A 19,947-nucleotide genomic window follows, 5' to 3' on the forward strand; every position below is an offset into this window, starting at 1 on the left:
TCCTTTCCCTTTCTGCTTTGAAATGAAGTGCCTAATAGCAGCTTTTAAGTTCTAGTAGGAAAAATCAAAATAAAACCGAGCCATCTCACATTACCATACAAACTGGTATCTTCTAACCATATGCTTACAACAGTATTTAGAAATACAATATAACCGCCTTCTCTGTACATACACCAGGCTAACACTTGCGAGTTGCATTAAAGTATCATAGTAATTACCAGCATAAAGTAAAATAAGTATTTATCACCTAAAATGCTGAACCAACATTTTCTGGGGCCATATACAAAAATGTAAAAACATATAAGAAAAACTTAAATAAAATAAACTGGTAGTTTTAGAGTTTTAAAGCACCCTTGTCCCCCCAAAATATCAGGGAATGGAAAAGACAAAAAATCAGAATATGAATAGACTGCATAATTCCCCCATCTGGCAGTAGGAGGAAAAGCTGAATATTAAAATACAAAATACAAATGTATGACATTCAAAACACCATGGGAGGAAGTAGTAAACAAGTTATACCAGGACACAGCATGGTTTATTTTCAACTGTTAAATGTATAAACAAAACTAAGAGTAAGAAAACAAGAGACACATAATGTAGCAAAAATGTATTTCTCTCCAACACAATTGGCCATGATTCTTCAAAATGTATCCTCAACAGAGAGAAAATTGAAGAAAAGTTTGTATAGAATTATTTTAAAGGATGATCTAGATGTTAATTTTCTTTCGAGCAGGGCTTACCACTTTCTATTCATGTTTTCGGTTTTATTTTTAAACACTAAATTTGTACAAATAATATTCCCTGGGGATTTAAAGTAGGGGAAATAAAACCCAACCAAAAGCAGAAACAAAACTTTGTATGTGTGTGAGGGAGGAGATAAAAATTAAACTCACTTTTCCATATGAGTTTGAACCATAAAGAATAGGCTTTACCTCACTTTTCTTGGTCAGATATTTGAAATCAAACAACTATAATTCTTACATATATTTTGTGTTAAACACAAGCAGTGAAAGCTGTTCTTATAAGGGAAGAAAACACACAACAACAAAAAAACCAAAATAGAACCCCAGAACCCTATTTGGAAGGATATTTGTTGCCAATGCCAAAGTCTCATTTGACAATTTTCAAGTGATTTAGGGAACAAAAGACTCCATTAGACTGTGAAACTTGGATATGAATTATAAAGGAGAAGACTGGAGTTGTATTTACAAAGGAAAGGCATATATATGTGCATAGCACCAGATTTTTCAAGTAAGCAAGTTCAGCTCCAAACTAATTCAAACCAAAATTTCACATTTGTAAACTCTCCCCATTACTTCCCCAGGTAGAAAGCTGTGAAATGTGTCAGCTTGATGCTATTCACTAATGGTGTGAACTTAAAAGGTAGTTTTTCTGTAGCTAAATTGATTCGAAGTCTCAGATATCCCCAGTACAAGTGTCCTGGACTCTACTGGCTTTACACACCAAATTTGGAACCATCCCTTTCCTTCTTCTTTGAAATTGTCTAGAGAATTCATTCATGACAATGTGTGTAACCATGCACACACACATATTGACAATCTATAATTCTAATAGTCAAAGAATACTTTTTATCAGAAATTACCCAAAGAAAACTAAGTTTTGAAATAAGGGGACTAAAAATATTTTTTTTAGAGTCTCTTTAATACTCTTGGTACTTAAACATTCAATTTATTGTCTGATTTCTGGATATTTCTGGGTTTTAGATTCCATACACTTCAGATTCTGAAGGCTTACTGAAAAAGCCATGTTCCTCAATATGGGAAATTCTATCTGGCTGTACTTTGAGAGTTATAATTTTTCTACTTTTGAAAAAATATTTTGAATATTTATATATATGTATATATATTATATATATATATAATAACAATACTCTGGTAGGTCATATTCCAGATAAATATGACATAACCTGCATCATACCCAATATTTTAGATATTAAAATAAGGGTAAAATTTGGAATAAGTTGTTTGACATATTTTCCAAAGTAAATGTTCATGTAGAATATTAAAATTTAAATTGATATTTGGCTTTGTAAGCTATCCCTGTGTACTGTATGCATCTGTTAGTGATAGAGAAAATTTTCAAATCGTAGTATATTGAACCTGATTTTGCAGAAGCAGACTTGGAACCTCTCCAGCTCTCCTCCCACAAGGCTCAATGAGTCAGTCTGGGCAGTGCACACCTTTGCTTTCATTCATTCACTGCAGTCAGGATCAGTGGTACTAACATGCAATCCTAGCACAACACTGACACTAGCACTGACATTTGAATCATTCCCCCAAGTAATAAAAAATATATATATAGAGATTGATAGATATACATATAGAGATCTGCAGCTGAACTAATTACTTCAAATAGCAGCAGACAAGGAAAATAAGCACTTAACTGCTTGCTTCATAAGTTTAAGTTCATTTTGTTTGTTATATTGTTTAAAAATTAAAAAAATATCAACTTACTATAAACAATTTAAAATATGTATAATACAACTTCATGGTCAAAACATTTGAATAGTCTATGAAAACAGGAAATACTTTGATCTTACATTTGTTTAAGTTCCATACACGATTTTTCAGTGTGTCTCTTCCAAGAGAAACCATGAAACTACTGTCTTATTTTGAGAAGTAATTTTGTTCAGGGATTTCCTTGTCACAAAAATACTTAATTACTTGTTATGGAAGAAGTAAAGAAAAAAAAAAAGAAACGGGAAACAAAATGGCTCTTTCCTCACTTGTCACTCTTCTCTTTTGAAAACATTCTGTACATACACTATCTGGACTTTTGAACCATTTACAAATGCATTTTCAAAAATTGAAGAAAAAGAGTTTAGGGTCTTTAAGTGTTATTTTATACATGGACTATATAATACATATTGAAAATATACACACACGTGCGTATTTTAAAGATAAGGTTCTCCAAAGGTTTTTCGACATTCCATCACCCCTGTACTTGGTGGTCTATCACAGTTGTGTGTACTCTTGACTTGACTAGGTGTGAGACGATCGTATGCCATCTTGTATTCTTTATCAAATGCATCTGCAAAAGTTCATAAGGAAAGAAGGGCATTCAGCAATTTATACTCGATATTAACAACAATCAAGTTTTTGTAATATTACAGAACTATAAAATCAGAGGCCAAGAAACAATCTCTAGGTCGTTTCTGCCAACTAAATGACTACAGGAGTTCAGAGCTCAAACAGGGACCTTAAAATCCTTAGCATTTTATTTATTAGGATTTTATTCATTTATTTATTCATGGCAGACAGAGAGACAGAGAGGAAGAGACTCAGGCAGAGGGAGAAGCACGCTCCACGCAGGGAGCCCGATGTGGACCTCGATCCTGGGACTCTGGGATGATGCCCTGAGTCGAAGGCAGACACCCAACCACTGAACCACCTGGAGTCCCAATCCTTAGCATTTTAGAGCTAGATTATAAAGACCATTGAAATTTAAAGTTGTAAGATATCTTCTTTTTAAGAGTCTTTTTTCCCAAGTTTTAAAGTTGTGGTAAAATACATATAAAAATTATCATCCTACCCAATTTTATAGTTCGTTGGCATTACAGACCATCACCACCATCCATAACTCCTTTCCTCATACAAAACTGAAATCCTATACCCATTAAACAATAATTCTCCATTCTACCCTCCACCATCAACCACCATTCTATTTCTGACTCCGTGATTTTAACTATTAAGTGCCTCTTAAGTGGAATCCTACAGTATTTGTCTTTTTGTGATTAGCTTATTTCACTTAACCTAATGTCCTTAAGGTTCATCCATGTTGTAGTATATGCCAGAAGTTCCTTCTTTTTTAAGGCTGAATAATATTTCACTGTATGTATTAGAGCACATTTTGCTTGTTCATTCATCCTTCAATGAACACCTGGATTGTTTCCATATTTTAGCTATTATGAATAATACTGCTGTAAACACTGATGTACAAATATCTCTTCCAAATTCTGTTTTTCTTTAAAGACTGTATGTAGGGACACCTGGGTAGCTCAGCAGTTAAGTGTCTGCCTTCGGCTTAGGATGTGATCCTGGAGTTCTGGGATTGAGTCCCCCATCGGGCTCCCTGCATGAAGCCTGCTCCTCCCTCTACCTGAGTCTCTGCCTCTCTCTGTCTCTGTGTTTCTCATGAATAAATAAATAAAATCTAAAAAAAAAGACTGTATATATTCATTTGATATATATATAGAGAGCGAGCACAAGCAGGAGGAGCAGCAGGCAGAGGGAGAGAGAAAAGCAGGCTCCCCACTGACCAAGGAACCTGACTGACATGGGGCTGATCCTAGAACCCTGGGATCACAACCCGAACAGAAGGCAGACACTTAACCGAGTCACCCAGGCACCCCCTATTTTTAACTTTTTAAGGGAATTGCCATATTGTTTTCCACAGCAGCTGTACCATTTGACATTCTCAATAATAATGTACAAGGGTTCCAATTTTCTATATCCTTACAAATACTTATTTTTTTTCCATAGGAGCCAGCATCATGGTGTGAAGTAGAACCCCAATATAGTTTTGATTTGCATTTCCTTAATAATTAGTGATGTTGAGCATCCTTCATGTGCTTATTGGCCATTTGTATATCTTCTCTGGAGAAATGTCTATTCAAGTTCTTTGCCCATTTTGAATTGGCTTTTTTTTTTGTTAAGTTTTAGAAGTTTAAAAAATTCTATTCTGGATATTAATCCCTTAACCAGATATACAACTTGCAAGTATTTTCTTCTACTCTGTGGGTTGCCTTTTTACACTGCTGATATCATCTTTTGATGCAAAAAATTTAAATTTTTGTTAAGTCCAATTTTTAAATTTTTTCTTTTGTTGTTTGTACCTATGTGTGTCACATCCAAGAAATCAATACCAAATCCAATATCATAACAGATTTTTGTTCTTTTCTCCTAAGAGTTTTATAGTTTCAGATCTCACATTTAAGTCTTCAATCCATATTAATCCCATTCTGGGGGCTCCAACCAAATGATGTTATTAATTTCCCAGGTCCTTATCTCCAAATACCATCACATTAGGGCTTTAACATACTAGAGATAGGGCACAAACATGAAGTCCATCACAATTGGTGTTAATCCTTAAACATTTGATAGAATTCACCATCTGGTCCTGGTTTTTCTTTCTGGGAAGTTTTGGGGGTTTTTTTTGTTTGTTTTTTGTTTTGTTTTTCTTTCTGGGAAGTTTTTGATTATTGACTCAATCTATTTATTTGTTATAGCTCTTTTAAGGTTTTCTATTTTAGAATCAGTTTTATAGTTTCTGTCTTTGTAGAAATTTGCCTATCTCTTCTGAGTTACTGAATTTATTGTCATATAATTATTTATTGTACTCTCTTATAATTCTTTTTGTATCTGGAAGGGCAGTAGGAGTATACCCTCTTTTATTCCTGATTTCATTAATTTGAATCTTCTTTTTCTCTTACTAAAGGTCAATTTCATTGATCTTTTCAAAGAACCAATTTTGATTTTGATGAGTTTCTCTTCAAAATTTTTTTTCCTGTTTTTTTCTCTATTTCATTTATTTCTGCTGTAATACTTATTGCTTCCTTTCTTCTGCTTGCTTTGGGTTTAGTTTGCTCTTTTTCTGTTTTGTAAGGTAAAAGGTTATGTAGGTATTTACATGTAAGTTCCTAGATGATTAATTTTCCAGTTAATCATTTAGTGGCTGAGTCTGTTAAGTGTCTGACTTGATTTCAGCTCAGGTCATAACCTTAGGGTCGTAAGATCGAGCCCCGTGTCCATCTCTGCACCGAGCGTGGAGCCTGCTTAAGATGCTCTCTCTCCCTCTGCTCTGCTGCTCTTTCATATATATATGTGTGCTCTCTCTCTCTCTAAATGAAACAAAACTCCCAAACCAAAAAGGGACAAATATTTACAACATTCTGCTCAAAGCCCCCTAGTTGCAATTTGAACCCATTCAGTTTTTTTTTTAAGATTTTATTTATTTGAGAGAGAGAGAGAGAGAGAGAGAGAGAGAGAGAAAGAGAACACGCAGGGGGAGCTGCAGAGGGAGAGGGAGAAGCAGATTCCCCACTGAGCAGGAAGCCTGATGTAGGGCTTGATCCCAGGACCCTGAAATCATGATCTGAGCTGAAGACAGATGCTCAACTGACTGAGCCACCCAGGCACCTCATTCTTTTCCTCTTTTTAATGGAAAGGGCACCTCAACCCATTCATACAGTATTTACTTACAAAAAAATTATAGGTTAAACACAGTTACGCTTTTGTTAGCTTTCTCCATCAAATAGTCCTTAATTCTAAGTAAGTTTTATCTTTTTTATTGGAATTTGTCCAGATTTTTCCACTTTTTTTTTTTTTTTTTTTAACAAGGAAATCTATGACTCAATGTACCTTCTGAGTACACTGTTCCCTGGTTATATTTCCCTGGGTCTTACTTTTTTTTTTTTTTTTACAAATCAGTCTGTCCTTTATTTTTTAAAGTTTACTTATTTACTTATTTTTTAGTAATCTCTACACCCAATGTGGAAGCTTGAATTCATGACTCCCAAGATCAAGAATCACAGGCTCTTCCCACCCAACCAGCCCAAGAGCCCCTCTTTTTCCTTTAAATGTTGGTTTTGTGTAAAATACCACACCGAAACCACTTGTACTCTTACATTAGCTTCTTAACTGCCCTTTTCACTATTTGTTGGGTCTGGACCCAATTTGTTCTCCATAGATTAGAGATTCTGGTAAAATATATATTGGATCATGTCTCTCTCCTGCTTAAAAAACCCCAGGTATTTCCCACTACACTGAGTATTCTGTCCAAAATACATGGCAGCGCCTATAAGACTGTATGAACTAGTTCCTGGCTGCTTCTTCAAACTCATTCTCCACACTCTTTCCTGGTCACAAAGCACTTTAGGTACCTTCTCTGCATAGTTCAGTCTGCCTCTCAGCAGAAGCCTCCAGAAGTTAACCCTTTAACATCTAGGTTCCCCCTCCATTAGTCCATTCTAATATCAATTATTTTCTCATTTATATTTGGTATCAAATTTGCTTTTCTCCTCCCATTATTGCTCTAGTCTCTGATCTTTCCTCTTGGATTTCTAAATTCTCTTTGGGCGTCAATTCTGAGTCTACACAGAAAGTGATAGTTTTTTGAGGGATACCCAACATATGTATAGACCATGAAGAGTTCTGCACCCAGAGAAAGCCATAAAGGACAAGCCATAAGAACTCAGATGCTTCCAGAAACCTTCAAAGAACTGGCAAAGGAAGTTACTATCAGGTCTGTCATCACAGAGAGTCAGGGGAAAAGAGCCCTTGAACTCATGAAATGGTAAATTCCTTTAAGGTACTAGTAAAAGTACCTATATAATAATCTCCAAGCAGATCTAATAGAGGAGGAATAAAATTTTCCATGGGGGTTAGGGTCAGGAAGGAAGCATATTTTTAAATTTGGCTCTGGTTGGGGAAGGGGTGCAAGGATAAGGAAATTTAACAGCACCACTGCAGGGATCATGTAATGCTTGTTTTGGCTACAGCAAAGTAAATGATGGATTGTTGAGATAAAAGCCTTTTTATACTTTCCCTCTCACAGCATCATTTTAGTGGGTCAGGAAATTTAAACTTTAGCTAAATTTGACTTTTCTATAGAATGTGCTAAGAAAAGGTTAATCGCTTTAGATAATGAATACATAAAAAAATATTACCTTTTATCTATTTACCTTTATCTAGTAGTTTCATTCTGTAAGATGCTTGCCATCTCACCCACACATATCATTGCTCCTGGATTCTACAAGCTCTCTCTTGGCATCAAGACTGACACAGGTCATATTTGGTGAGAAGGTGACTGATACTGCCTTGAGATACCCAGTTGGGGATGGCCGCTCTAAGGCCTCTACTTCATCCACTAACTCCTACTCTTTCCCATCCTTTAGTGAACTTGTTGGGAAGCTAGCACCACAGGGAATGCCCCTGTTCTCTATTCATGTTCCATATGGTCTGGCTGAGCAACCTGTAATAGGGCATAAGCTTATTGTATATTATCATCATTTTGAGAGGCGCCTGGGTGGATCAGTCGGTTGAGGATTTAACTCTTGGTTTCTGTTCAGTCATGATCTCAGGGTCCTGGGATCAAGCCCTGTGTCCTGCTGCATGCTCAGTGGGGAATCTGCTTCTCTTCCTCTCCCTCTTCCTCTGCTCCTCCATGCACACGCGTGCGCGCACACACAGACACACACACCTCTCAAATAAGTAAATGAATCTTAAAAAAAAAAAAAAGTCAACCAGTATTAACCAACTCTAAATAACTGGATGTTTTTAAGATAGTATACAATCACCTATAAAGTATGGCCGATTACACATCTACTCTTTAGTTGGAAGGTTTACTTAAGCAGGGCACCCAAGTCAGATACCACTCAAGTCAGAGGACTTACATATATCATTATGACTTTCATTAACTTATTTACATTATAACTTCCCAGACAAAATGTCAAAACTCTGCTCCAGTCTCTCAATGCCTGATAGCCACCCATTCTTTTTTATCTACTGGGGACTTTTTCTGTCCTTTCCTGAGACCCATAAGTGGAAACTTAAAGGGAGCCAGGCACAACTACTGAGAGAAGAAGATGATCAATCAAAAAAGTTTGGGGCCTATGAAATAGATATCTAGCCACTTTACATCCCTTCTGAAACAACAGCAGTCCCAGTTTCATAGGACTTTTGGGAGAATTATCAGAGAGAATACATGGAAAGTACCTGCTTCAGTGTTAGGTACATAGCAGGTCCTCAAAAAATGTTAGCTTTTATCATTTATCATTACTATTACTAACAATGACTAAAGTATCTATTAAAGAAATCAAAGAATCAGAATATATTAATATAGTTTAATATTAAAATAATAATACTAAAATAATAAAGACTATCAATATTTAAAATACTTTTAAAATGATACCATGGTATATAAACTCTACTTGTTAGATGTTATGCTGAATTACCTATATCAATGTTTTCTCTTCCCAGTGCCACAAGTGAGAGAAATAGTATTTCTCTATATAAACTCCTAGGGGAGAAAAAGGAGTGAAGATATTACTATTCATATGGTCTCTACGTTCTGCACAAAAATATTTATACTAATATAAGCATGAGATAATAAAACACATTACTAAGCCAATAATATGAAACTTTTTAGAGGAACGTTATTTTCATTTAAGACACACTTACCTCTGTCTTTTAAAATGAGGACATTTATTCAGTGTCTCTAAAATTTGACTCATTGGTCCATAGACATCATTCATTTTAATGCTTTTTACCATATTTTTCAACAGTTCCTGGTTAAATGAATTATCACCCTTTTGCAATAAATGGACCATTGGATACTTTTGGGCTGTAAAAGACCAAAGAGCAGATGAAGGAAAACGTACTCTATATAAAGAACAATGTAACTAAGCAGCAATTGATAGTTATTAAAGAAGTTACAAAGCACTAAAAACAAATTAAGGGCAGTAGATAAAGGAATAGAAATCTAAGAATGAGAAAGAAAAAAAAAAAGGGAACAGAAGGACACATAATGATGAAAATAGGCCTAAAGCTTTCTGTGGCCTCAAACAGACAAATTCTAAAAATGCGTTTTCCTTAATACAGCCCCTGGAGAAAATTCTAAATCAGCAGCCTGGGATGGAAACAAACAAATATGTAAAAAGAAGAAACTGGGACGAGCAATGTGCTAAAAGCGAACTCCATGAAACATAACCCCTCCAGCACATACGTAGCATCACTCAAAACACAAAACCAAAAAACCAAAAAATCCCTTGGCCTCCATGGAAGATAGTACTAAAAACATCAAACTTAACACTCACTCTCAAACAAAAGAGTACGATTTTGACCTGTAAGACAAAAAGTAGGATAGTAAAATAGAAGTTAGTTATATATTAGTTCAGGCTATTTAAAGCAAGTAGAGATTACTCTTACATAAACCAAGTCAGCATTCTATGACAGCACTTACTGTGGGCATTCCAGAGGATGTACAAAGGCTGTCCCGGATCCTGATGTAATTTCATATTGTCCCATAACATTTGTATTAAAACGTATTTACTATCTTCCGACATACAGTGGCGAGGAATCTGTATTGAAGAACAAACATATTCATTAACAATTCTTACCTGATAATGTTTGGTAAATATCTTATAAAGATCCTTACAAATATTTTTTAGGATATATGTATCCAAGAGAGGAAAGAGGGCAGGAAATGACCGGTTTGTATGCATCTAACTCTACTGAAGGAAGATGAGCTGAGTTGAGAAGTTAATGTTCTCTGAAGTAGCAGTTTTAACCAATTACGTAGATCAATAAGAAAGGGTACCATGAAGGGCTAACCTTAACCAGCTTATAACTGAGGGTGCCCAGAAAAATGAACCCAGGAGCCTCATTCTACATCGGTCCAAGACCTCACCCTAGATAACTCACTGAGTAAACCTCTTAATCATTCATTCATCATGTCCTGAAAATCCAAAGCATATGCACAATCATAGACATGAGTACAAGTAGGCAGAAAAAGTTCCTAACTTAGAGATGTTGAGATTTAGTGGGGATGATACACATATGAAGAAGTAAAACACTTCTACATAATAATATATCAAAAATACAAGTAAACATATAACTATCTAAATGCTATGCAAAAACTGAGAAAAGGACTGAAGAGAATGGTAGGACATGCTGAACTAGGAACAACAGACATCCTCCTAAAAATGTGTAAGGCTTGTTTTTGAAGGAGGTATGAGGCATGAGTGGGGCCAAATCACAAACTCTTCTTGTAAGAGTCACTGACACTTTCTTTTTGAGGTTACAATAAAAACATAGACCATTTTATTATGTCAATTTTACAAGAAGGCTACAAAACTTGATTTTGTCTTACGCTAGGGCTTTAGGAAGAAAAACTATCTGAAAATGCAACTAAAACAATTTTACTGATCTAATGTTTCAGATGGTTATTTTATAAAAACAACATAAAAATTACTTTTTTTTGTCATTTGGTATATGCAAATATAATGGTGACAGTAGCACTGCCTTTTAGTTAATTTTTATTTTCATACCTTTGAATACTTGTTACAATGCTCAGAAGAAAGAATCAATCCAGGTAAGTTACTGGGTAAGTCGAGACGTCTAAAATACCACACCAGGTTCCAAAACACGATTGGATGATGATCCACAAAGTCTGCCACTGTTATTGCATGGTCGCCTTCATTTTCCAGTAAGCTTTCAAGCTCCTTCCATACCACTAAAGGACTAAGATATGGAACTGTGATAGGATCTGGACTAGGAAGGTGCCACTCTAATCCTAAAGAATCCTGTTGAATAAATAAAAAACCATAAATGGAAAATACAACATTGATGATATTAAATCAATTATAAAAATTCCTGTCACAATTTCCATGTAAATAAAAAATACTATAATTTTATAATTGGACTAGAAACTCTTCTTGATCATTATAAAATTGAAGTTAATGAGGCTGTATAGGGCAAGGGGAATAAAATCATATGTAAATCATCAATATCCAAATTTAAAAAACACCAAAATACATACTGTAGCTCCTTGTAAAGTAGTTGGCAGGCTGCCTGTAGGAATGAGCTTCTGGCCTCCAGTGTCTTCCTTATCCAAGGGGCCATAAGTACTAACACTCCTGGCCATTGGAAATATTGGACATTTTGACACACCTGTTTTTGATCTATCAGCAGGGATGTGAATAGTTCGGGCACATGTATTTTCCAGCAGTTTAGATTTGCTTGGGCATTGAAGAAAGAAAAAAAGCATATCATTGTCTAGATTTATTTTATTTCATCCAGAAAGACCAGTGCTTTAGAATCAGAGCTGGATACGTAGCAAAGTAAATCAAATAAAGATGTTAGTCAGGCTATTCCCATAGGATATATTTTTAAGTAGTCTAATCATGTTAAATTTTCTTTTTTTATCCAGTGAACTTTAAATATCCAAAAGTTATTCATTTATTAAAAACATTTAGTGGACAACTTTTATACATCAGGAACCACAGTAGGCCCAGAGGATAAAGCAGAGAAAACAGGCACCTATTTCTTCAGGAGTCACAAGCTTGTGGGACCCAGTCAGAGAAAGGGCTATGCTAAAACTACGACCACACAGATTTGCAGTTGTGCTGTCTAAGCACTCAGGCTTAGACATGTCATGTCAGCCTCCCAGTTCCCTGCAGGCATTTTTTTCTGCAACATGCAGTTACCAATAGGACATCTCCCGTCCCGCTATAGATATGGTGTCTGATACTTCTCCAAAATGAAGTCAGTTTCTGCATTTGTTTTAAGTGTAAATGTACTTATATTAGGCTTACTGTAAAGTCCTCTATCAGCTCAAAATGTTTTCTCAGATTACTAAATATTCCAAAGTAAAGTAAGTTAGTACTGATGTAATTCCGAAAGAGAGAGAGAAAAGAGAAAGATATTCATGATGAACTTCAAGTGTTCTACAGAATTTTTACTTTTTTTTTTTTTTTTTTTAAAGAAGCTCTATGCCTAACATGGTACTTGAATTCATGACCCTGAGATTGAGAGTCATATGGTTTACCCACTGAGCCACTCAGGTGTCCCTGGAATTTTTACTTTTAAAACATAGTAAACATTATCATATAAGAATTATACAACTTAAACTGTATTCATAAGGCATAAATTATAACTGTTTAAACATTTAGATTATTAGAGAATTTTTAAAAATTAAAAAAAAATTTTAAGATGTTATTTATTTACTTGACACAGAGAAAGAGAGAGAACAAGCAGGGGGAGCAGAAGGCAGAGGGAGAAGCAAGCTCCTTGCTGAGCAAGGAGCCCTAAAGTGGGGCTCAATTCTGGGACCCTGAGGGATCCTGACCTGAGCTGACGGCAGACGCTTAACCAACTGAGCCACCCAGGTGCCCTGGTTATTAGAGAATTTTAATACTGTCTTAATTAGGGGTAAGAACTTAAGATTATGAATCTAGTATACAAAGAAATTTGAGAGAGAGAGAGAGACAGAGAGAGAGGGAGAGAGAGAAATCACATGGCAAAAGGAGAGGGAGAGAGAGAATCCCAAGCAGGCTCTATTACCCTGAGATCATGACCTGAGCTGAAATCAAGAGTTGGACACTTAACTGATTGAGCCACCCAGGCACCCCTAGAAATTTTAAATGGTCAGCTGGTTTTTCTGTCATTTTCAGAAACATGTAATATATGTTAAAATATAGTTTCACATGATAATTACCTATTGAGATCAAAATTCCCTTGAACAGAGATAACAGACGTGTCAAGACCAGAGGCTGATGTTGAGATACAAGACTGCCTTGTCTGACTTGAAAGGGAGGATGGAAAATGCATATTTTCTGTAGATGGACTTGACTTCAGAAAGTATCTGCAATGTGAATCAAGGGAGCTTTTTGAGAAAAGAGATATTCTAGGAAATATCCTCAAACATGAAGGTAAAAGAAAGCACAAATCCTTACCTTCCGGGTCGTCTTAAATCTCTTATTTCAATATTCAGAAAGGGCAAGAAGAGATTGCCACAAAACGGGCATGTAGTATTGAGATTTGAATCATCTGCTGTCCAGCCAGCCATGATTTCCTCATCATGGACAAGACAATCACAAGTTCTACACCGAGAGCAACTTGAGATAAGAACCTATGGGAGAAAATAGCACTTTATAAAGTGAGCCTATTAGAGATACAATGAGTTAAAAACTATTTCAATCCATAAATCTGTTGGAAAACTAAAAGAAGGATTCAGAAGGTATAAACAATAACAAAAAATAGATTATATTTAGCTAAATCGAATTCAAAATTTTTACTTGAAAGGGAACCTTGCATTTAAGTGAGCATTTTTACCATTATAATTACTGCAAAACCTGCCATGGTTTTATTAATGAAAAAGTAAATCCAAGCACTAATTTGCTAATACCCAAAATAGGTATTTGTAATTTTGTATTATGGGTCTGTATGCTACTCATGGTATGGTCACCAGACGAGTGTGAATCTACAAGTCTTTCTGATTTGTGATAAGTAAAGAAATTGAGAAGTAGACTTAGAAACTTTTAAAGCAATTGGTCATTGTTGCCATATGTTTGTGATCAATATACATTTTTTACTACAGTATCAGTCACGACAGATTGGGCATTAATTAAAAACTGCAACAAAACCCTGGTCTGTCACTAAAGACAAGAGGTGTTGCTATAGATAAATGTAAACGCTGTCATTACATGAATAAAATATAGAAATTCCTGAAGCTATCAGAAACTTTGTCAATTATAGTATCAGGGCTCACTATTTCTTTTCCAGCTACGTGCAAATCTATTTTATGCAAATTGGCCTGAAGAAGCGACAACACTCACAAATGTATTTGGAAGCAATTTTTATAAAAAAATTACGTGAAACTTTTAAAGTGTAAAAGCATAATTTTTTCATTGTGAGAAAAAGAGACACAGCAGCATCTCCAGTAGATATCCACAACAAACTGACAGAAAGAATGACAAACATGATGGGCAAAGGGAACACAGATGCCAAACCAGCTCCATGTCCCCTCATAAAAGCATGCTTGCATAGTAGAGTTGGGTTTTTAAGAGGTTCAGATGTGAAATAAAAATTCCAAGAGAGCATACAGATAAAAAGAGATAACTAGAAATATTGAAAATGGAATAAGCTTTGTACATTGATAAATCTCCCAAAAGAAGGAAGAGACTTGCTTCTGAACAGAGATGATGCAGTATGATGTTAGTATTCTGAAATACTGGATATTTTAACTTTATTCAGCTGCAATATACATTCTGAAATTTTCAGACGCTACATATTTAACTTTTTATTACTCTACTCCTGACCATGAATACTTAAGAATGTAAGTTTTATAAGTGGTATAGGAAGATACTCTTTGGATTAAAATCGTACCTCCATTGCATAGTTCTGGAAGATATTTGTATTACTTGTGTTGCAGGAAGATGCCACTTCTGATTTCCCAGGTAAGGCAAACTTTGACAGGGATCCTGTTCATTATTAAAAAACAAAGAGTAAAACCATTACAATTAATGAGAAAGGACATGAAATCTTTTATTTCCATAAATTCTCTGATAAACTGTCCAACTGTCCTATTCCGTTCTATTCCAATAGCACAACTTAAGAAAACAACAAATAAACAATGAAAAACATGCTTTTCAAGGCATGCATTTTTGTTTTGAGCACAAACTTAAGGAAATGTGCTATAATTCTACAGTTTCCCACATGCTGGGGGTGTGCATTTATCATGAAGTACTTTTCGGGTACAGGCTACAAGGCATTTCAGTTATTTGTAATTTGCTTTTTCTCTTTTTCTATATTTAAAATACAAGAATGGTGTTTAGTTCTAAGATCTAAAAGACATAAAATAGCTAATTTTGTTTCCAATCATAAAAAGATTTACTGGTAATTCTCTGTCTTCTCAGGATCTTTGAAGATCTGGTACAGTAATCTTATTCTTGAAGAATTTCCAAATATATTCTTAAGAGTAATGGATATTAGTAGGGATTAAAACAACAACAATAAAAAGTAAGGGGAGTTCTGTAGTCAAATCAATTGTTGACAGTGGCTGTACTTTGTTAGTAAGACTGGACGTAATCTGTACTTTTTTTTTCCTCAGTAGTTACTAAATGTTATGAGTGAACACTTATATTTTTATAAAGTAAAGTTAAAAAAATAAATAATGCAATAAACTACCAGTTCATGAGAAACAGATAAGACGGGAAGACATGTTAAACACCAACTGATGTGGGAAACAAAGGCAGAAGAAAAATTATTAAATTTCCTTACTACTTGCAGGCCAGTGACAAGTCGTTGAGGTGGGCTGAGTGACATTCCTCTTAGGGACTCAAATGCCTGGATACTGACACTTTGCTAAGGATAAAGGGCAATCTTAGCCGACCTTCAGGATCCTGTGAGTCTACTTTAATATATAAAAATTCCTTTGGAAACCTCCTTTATCTCTACATATCTCTACATACAGCACCCTCCCCCCCACACTTTATTCACTCTCCTTTGTCCATGAGATTCATTCTTTAACTGGGTGAGACAAGAACCTCACTCTGGCTTTCTCCTTAGGCAATCAGCCTAATCTAGACTAATGGCCTGATTGCTTTAGTATATAAATGACAATGGGAAAAAGAGGTATCTCTAGACCTACCACCACTGGTCCTAGGCTGGCTTCACAGATGTGTTGAGAGGGACAGAAAGGGAGGACGTCTCCGTCAGCCTGTAAATTGCTTACATTTGGTGGTAACTGCAGTGCTTTCCTGGATGGTTCCCCACAACCCTCTGTAATTCCTAAAGCTAGTTCAAAACTGCTTTCTCAGACCTCCTATCAGGCTTGACTAATGAAATCATTTCTGTGGGCAGCCTCCCTTTCAAATCCAATTAATCTAGAGCACAGAATATTCATTTTAATAAATATGAATCGGGTTGTGAGGTTTATTTCTTAGCACAACAAATTATTCTTGTATGTTAAAAAAGGAGGGGGCATAATGAGTTAATCACCCGATTTATTCATGAATGGAGGACAAGAGGGGGAAAAAGAGAGAGAACAAAGAGGAAGTTTGAATAGACATATCAACCAAATGCAACAAGGAGACCTTGTCTGGATCCCAATCTGAACAAACCACCTATAAAAAAGAGTTTTATGAGATAACTGTGAAAATTTAAATATTTGATAGAAAATATTATATCATTAAAACATTAAAAAAGATAATAGCATTACAATTATGTTCTCAAAAAATGAATGCTTCACCAAAGATACACAGCGTACATGTTCCAAACAGGCCATGCTAATGTTCATCTGTGAAGCGAGCAGTGACTAGATGTAGGCAGGAGAGGAGGTTCTGGATGTTGTTAAAGTTCTGGTTTTTGATCTAAGGTGTCCTCTGAATTTCTGAAATGTATTTACATATGTAAAAGTGTACACATTACATTGCATATTAATAAAATTAAAAATAAAATTATCAAATGCATAATTTAAAAATGTTAAAACTTTTTTTAAAAATTTTTATTTATTTATGATAGTCACAGAGAGAAAAAGAGAGAGAGGCAGAGACACAGGCAGAGGGAGAAGCAGGCTCCATGCACCGGGAGCCCGATGTGGGATTCGATCCCGGGTCTTCAGGATCGCGCCCTGGGCCAAAGGCAGGCACCAAACCGCTGCGCCACCCAGGGATCCCCAAACTTTTTTTTTTAAAGAAAAACCACTGGCCCAAAATGGCATCACTTAGGCTGAGTTCCCAAAGAGGGCTTAACACCTAATCTAATTGCAGTTTCAATCTCCTTCAGAGTGTAGTCTTAGCCAGTCAGTCAGGAATATTCTGACCAGTGCCAGGGAGCTTGCCACATGGGCCCTCTCTCCACCTCACAATGGCAGATGTTTTAGTCTGCCTAAAACCCCCCATACTACTCGCTAAGGGAAAGTGACTTTGGAATATCCTTCTCTTTTGCTATTAACTTTCTTGCCTCACCTTTCTTCTATAAAAAGCCTTCCATTTTGTACATTTCCTTGACGCCTACCCTCTACTTGCTAGATAGGATACTGCCTGATTCAAGAACTGTTTAATAAAGCCAGTTAGATCTTCAAATTTACCTGGTTGAATTCCACTTTTTAAAACAATATAAAATATTAAAGCCCTTATATTTTAGAGCTACATGTGGAAGTATTGATGAATAAAATTATATGCTGCCTAGGATTTACTTACTTACTTACTTAATTAATTAATTTATTTGCAGGGGTTTAAGGATTTACATTTATTTTTTTATTTATGATAGACCTAGAGAGAGAGAGAGAGGCAGAGACACAGGCAGAGGGAGAAGCAGGCTCCATGCCGGGAGCCCGACATGGAACTTGATCCCGGGACTCCAGGATCGCGCCCTGGGCCAAAGCTAGGCGCGAAACCGCTGAGCCACCCAGGGATCCCCAGGATTTACTTTAAAATAATCCGTGGGCAAGAAAAAAAATGTTGGGTCTACAGGACGGGGACAGAAAACAAGATTGGCCATTTGCTGATAGCTGTTGCAATGGGTAAAGGCTAAATGGGGGTTCATTGTGCTATTCTTTCTACTTCTGTGTACATTTGAAAATATCCACAATAAAAGCTTTTTAAAATATCAAAGGTGCACATGAAATAATATTATAATGCATCCATTCTTCACACCATATCCTAGGTTAAATTTCAAATGGATTAAATATCTAAATCAGGGATCAAATCTACTTGGGTATGGCCACAAGCTAAGAACGGTTTTTACATTTTAAAGTGTTGTTAGAAAAAGAAAACGATAAAAAAGAATTATGTGATGAAGAGGTGTGTGGCCCACAAAACCTAAAATATGATAGGTTTTACAGAGAAAAATGCCTAATTCCTAATACCTCCAACTCCAGAAGCAATAGGGGAAGCACTAATAAATTTGATGACCTAAAATTAAAAACTGTGTGGCAAAAAACAAAACAAAACAAAAAAAACAACTCCACAAAAACTTGACAAAATTGGAAAAAGTATCTTGCAATTATGTAAGAGACAAAGAATTAATTCCCTGATATAAAAAAAAACCTAATAAAACTTAAAAAAAAAAAAGGATCAACAAGTGAAATGTAGGCAAAGGACAGTCCATAGAAAAAGAAATACAAATAGTCCTTAAACATATAAACAGTTGCTCAATTTATAAGGGAAACATAAATGAAAACTAAACTGAAATACAGTCTTTACTGATCAGGTGGCAAAAGTCCCAAACTTTGCCAAAATATTTTGTTGACATGGCTGTGGGGAAATAGGTATTCTTATACACTGCCAGTGGGAATGCTAACCAGTATACCCCTGAGGAAGACAACCTGGCAATATTGCTTCAAGGAAGAATTTGTATCTTTCAAAGATACCCTGGCAAAAACATAATACATATATGCATCATAGCATTATTTATAATAGTCAAAGACTGGACACTTAATGTCCACCAATAGGGAAGTGATTAAAATAAACTATGATATATTCACAGATGATTAACTATGCAACTGTACAACCGAGTAAGGCACAATGTGATGTGATGATAAGTAAGGCACAATGTGATGTGATGATAAGTAAGGCACAATGTGATGTGATGATACGGAATGATCTTTTTTTTTTTTTTTTTTTTTTTTTTAAATTTTTATTTATTTATGATAGGCACACAGAGAGAGAGAGGAGAGAGGCAGAGACACAGGCAGAGGGAGAAGCAGGCTCCACGCACCGGGAGCCCGACGTGGGATTCGATCCCGGGTCTCCAGGATCGCGCCCTGGGCCAAAGGCAGGCGCTAAACCGCTGCGCCACCCAGGGATCCCCCGGAATGATCTTTAGGATATATTGTTAAGTGAAAAATACAAGTGGGAAAGTATGTTACTTTCTGAATAAGAAAACAGGAGGTGGTAAAAACACTCACTCCCGTATCCCCATATTTTAAAAGAAACAACAATGGAAGGATAAACCAAAATGAATAAAAATGGTTACCTCTAGGCACAGGAAGAAAACAGGATGAAGGAGTGGGGATGGGAGGTAGACTTTTCTAAAAGTACCTTAGTTCTTTTTGTTTTGACTTTGGAGCCATGCAAATCTTTTACAAAATTAAAACAAAGGAAAAAAAAGTAAAGGTATCACAATATGCAGTATCATCAAACTGGACAAACCTTCTAAGGAGGCAGAACTTTCCAGGCTTGTTCTGCTGAAATCAATTCCCTTATTCCCTGAAGCAGCACAGCTCTCTTGGGAGGAAGTGGCTCCTTCCAATTCATGGCAAACATCTTCATCTGTTAAAGAGGTAGATTCAGAATCCTGGGCTCCCACTGAAGAAAGACTGGTACGATCAGAACTTTGATCCTAAGGACATAATTACACGCTTAATTTCCTTCATATTTAAAGTTAATTATTTAAAATGTCACTCCTAAGGCAGAGGAAATGC

General features: G+C 35.8%; 1 protein-coding gene across 7 annotated transcripts in view; it reads right to left on the reverse strand.

The window, feature by feature from the left end:
• Positions 1 to 85: 85 nt before the first annotated feature.
• Positions 86 to 19,947, reverse strand: part of DENND4A (DENN domain containing 4A) — a 139,224-nt gene continuing 119,362 nt past the window's right edge. For 4 of the 7 annotated variants that reach the window (XM_072809198.1, XM_072809203.1, XM_072809199.1 and 1 more), the window contains 11 exons: positions 19,676 to 19,865; positions 14,907 to 15,001; positions 13,475 to 13,650; positions 13,237 to 13,383; positions 11,560 to 11,758; positions 11,069 to 11,323; positions 9,982 to 10,099; positions 9,836 to 9,862; positions 9,201 to 9,363; positions 8,975 to 9,039; positions 86 to 3,051 (listed from right to left, as the gene is read on the reverse strand). In XM_072809198.1, the coding sequence (XP_072665299.1) occupies positions 2,915 to 3,051; positions 8,975 to 9,039; positions 9,201 to 9,363; positions 9,836 to 9,862; positions 9,982 to 10,099; positions 11,069 to 11,323; positions 11,560 to 11,758; positions 13,237 to 13,383; positions 13,475 to 13,650; positions 14,907 to 15,001; positions 19,676 to 19,865 (1,572 nt within the window). In that variant the 3' untranslated portion in view covers positions 86 to 2,914. The remainder of the gene's footprint in view (positions 3,052 to 8,974; positions 9,040 to 9,200; positions 9,364 to 9,835; positions 9,863 to 9,981; positions 10,100 to 11,068; positions 11,324 to 11,559; positions 11,759 to 13,236; positions 13,384 to 13,474; positions 13,651 to 14,906; positions 15,002 to 19,675; positions 19,866 to 19,947) is intronic. The other 3 variants (XM_072809204.1, XM_072809202.1, XM_072809201.1) reach the window with 1 other exon arrangement.

This window comes from Canis lupus, chromosome 32, assembly GCF_048164855.1.
Source record: "Canis lupus baileyi chromosome 32, mCanLup2.hap1, whole genome shotgun sequence".
Taxonomy (NCBI): Eukaryota; Metazoa; Chordata; class Mammalia; order Carnivora; family Canidae; genus Canis; species Canis lupus.